This window comes from Myotis yumanensis, unplaced genomic scaffold (genome assembly GCF_028538775.1).
Source record: "Myotis yumanensis isolate MYYU_CA2020_CCGP unplaced genomic scaffold, mMyoYum1.0.hap1 SCAF_16, whole genome shotgun sequence".
In the NCBI taxonomy this organism is placed as follows: Eukaryota; Metazoa; Chordata; class Mammalia; order Chiroptera; family Vespertilionidae; genus Myotis; species Myotis yumanensis.
This window is the reverse complement of record NW_027223767.1, coordinates 38,761,710-38,764,243: the sequence shown is the minus strand read 5'-3', so window position 1 is coordinate 38,764,243 and position 2,534 is coordinate 38,761,710. Positions and strand designations below refer to the sequence as shown.

The 2,534-nt window shown below is 58.8% G+C and overlaps 1 protein-coding gene across 1 annotated transcript; it reads left to right on the top strand.

Annotated features, from left to right (window-relative positions):
- The first annotated feature begins 511 nt into the window (after positions 1-511).
- On the top strand, positions 512-2,302 carry LOC138994151 (pancreatic polypeptide prohormone-like). The gene is made up of 4 exons (XM_070393847.1): positions 512-549; positions 1,579-1,769; positions 1,959-2,033; positions 2,158-2,302. The coding sequence occupies exons 2-4, from the start codon at positions 1,579-1,581 to the stop codon at positions 2,180-2,182; spliced, it is 291 nt and encodes a 96-aa protein (XP_070249948.1). The 5' UTR covers positions 512-549; the 3' UTR covers positions 2,183-2,302.
- The last annotated feature ends 232 nt before the right edge of the window (positions 2,303-2,534 follow it).

Below are 2,534 nucleotides of genomic sequence, written 5' to 3'. Positions count from 1 at the left end.
ATATTTCCTAGTTACCTGAGGCACCTCCCCCATTCCCATCTTGTTCTAAGAACAGACTGGGAAGGGAGTCCTGAGTCTCACCCCTCAGCCCTGATCTCTGAGCCCCAGCCTCAATCTTCTGCCCTGAAAGAATTCTATTGATGCTTCGGGCTAATCCTTGGGAAGGGGTGCTGCCGCCAGGACCTTTCATTCACCCTGAGGGCCCAGCCCCCGTCCTCCTTGGACCAAGCCTGCTCTTGGTGCCCAATGGCAGATGGGGGCCCACAGGAGACTCACTGTAGTTCACTTCTACCCGTTCCCATGCCAAGTCTGGCCCTCACAGCACTGCCCTGTCCCGCCCTGTCCCTGGCCCCAGTGAGCTGGCTGGCCTTGCAGGTACCAGGGTGACCACAGGGAGGAGGGTGTGAGGGCTGGGGAGGGAGAGGGGTTGACAGAAGGCGGGGACTCTGGGGGCTGAGGACTATAAAGGGGCAAGAAGGAGAGCAGGGGACGCATCCAGCCGGAGGCAGGCACCTGCTTGGTCTAGGGCCCGCTTGCTCAGGACTCAGGGTAAGTGGGCTCAGCCTGCCCCGAGGTCTGGGGGACTCCCTGGGTCTAGGGCCTGGGATGGGGGAAGAATTGATGGTTGGCAGGACGGGGGGCCTCTGGAGGCCTGAGGTCCTGTGTGGGTCTGGCTCTACATCTGGACAAATCTCACACCTGGAAGAGCAGTCCGTGACTGGATTGCAAATGTGTGTGGGGAATGGTTGGTGGTGGCTGTGAACACAAATGTGTGAGTGCCTTTGAGCTTGTGAGTGATTGGGATCCGTGTGTGTGTGTGTGTGTGTGTGTGTGTATGACCGTGACCTTCTGGGTCTGCATGTCTCTCCCTGGTGGACGGGGGCTGGGGGGTCGGTGGGTAGTGAACCGCAGGAGCACACTTCCCACCAACCCCTTCCCTCCAGCCCCTCCCCCACACCTGCCTACTCAGAGCCATCAGGCCTGGACTTCATGCATCTGTGCCTCCTGCCCCAACACTTGGAGTGCGGGTGAATTTCCCGCCAAAATATAAGATGGCTCTGTCTTTTGGTTTTGTTCCATCCACCAAAAGGGTGGATTACAAACAAATATTTGGTAATACGCAGTTACAATCGGCCCGAGTTTACACGTTTCCCGCACTCCACCGCAAATCTATATGAACCGAGTTAAAGACGGCTCCCGCGGAGTACGCGCAATTCACGCGAGCCGACTTAACTCGTTTCCCGCACTCCAAGTGTTTTAAACTGGACCGGAGGGCCCGAACAAAAGCATGGATGGAGTTTTTGTGTGAACTAATATAAATTCAAAGTAAACATCATTACATAAAAGTGTACGGTCTTTTTTTTTTTTTACTTTTATTCATTTCAAACGGGCCGGATCCAGCCTGCGGGCCTTAGTTTGCTCATGGCTGGCCTAGGCCCTAGGGGTGGGGTGGTCAGGTCCCAGCGGCTCTTTGCTTCGCCCTCTTGTCCCCAGGCTTGGAGAAGTAGGTGATGGGCAAGGGGCTGGGTGGGTGGGCTCTGTTCTGTCTCCAATGCCCTCCCACTCCTTGCTCCTCAGATGGCTGCTGCACGCCGCTGCCTCTCCCTGCTCTTCCTGTCCACATGTGTGGCTTTGTTGCTGCAGCCGCCGCTGGGTGCCTCAGGGGCCCCACTGGAGCCAGAGTACCCAGGGGACAACGCCACGCCAGAGCAGTTGGCCCAGTATGCGGCCGAGCTCCGCAGATACATCAACAGGCTGACCAGGCCCAGGTGTGTACCAGAGGGAGGGGAGCGGCCCCGGCTCCTGCCCCTTCCACATTCTTGGGAAAGCAGAACCACTCTACTGACCAGGCCTGGGCCCGTGTGCCCCGGGAGGATGGTACCCAAGGGCGGGCAGGAGGCATTGGGCTGGCACCTGGGCACAGTGCTCGCTTGCCCCAGCTGCCTCTCCCCTCCCAGATACGGGAAAAGAGACCAAGAAGAAACGCCGCTGAACTTCTTGGAGTGGGGAGCCCCCGACAAAGTTGCCCCCAGGTAGGTTTGGTTCCCAGCCCTGTGTGCCAGCTCCCTGGGGCTGAAATGGGGGTGGAGGTGAGTTGGGGGTTTGGGGGGAGAAGACTGCCCACTCCCCCTGCCATGTGTGGCCCTCTCCCCACAGGGAGCTCACCCAGATGGACGTGTAAGCCACCCCCGCCTCCTCCCTCTCCAAGGGCAGTGCCGGCCCAGGTCTCTCCTCCACACCCGTGGCTCTGGCCAAAGCTTGCTCCCCACTCCCACAGGCTGAATAAAGCAAATCAAAGACATTGCCTCTCTCTGCGTGTTTCTGTGGACCCTGGTGCATCAGGAGTAGCCACAGGCAGAAAGGGGGAGGGGGGGAGGGGAAGGGACAGAAGGGTGTTAGGAATGGTCAGACCATCTATGGGGCAATCAGAGCCATTGAGCTCAGCTCCACTTCATGGAGGGGCAAGTGTGGCCCAGAGGGAAGCAGTGACTCCCCCAGGGTCACTCAGCGAGTCAGTGAAGTGGCGCTAGAGC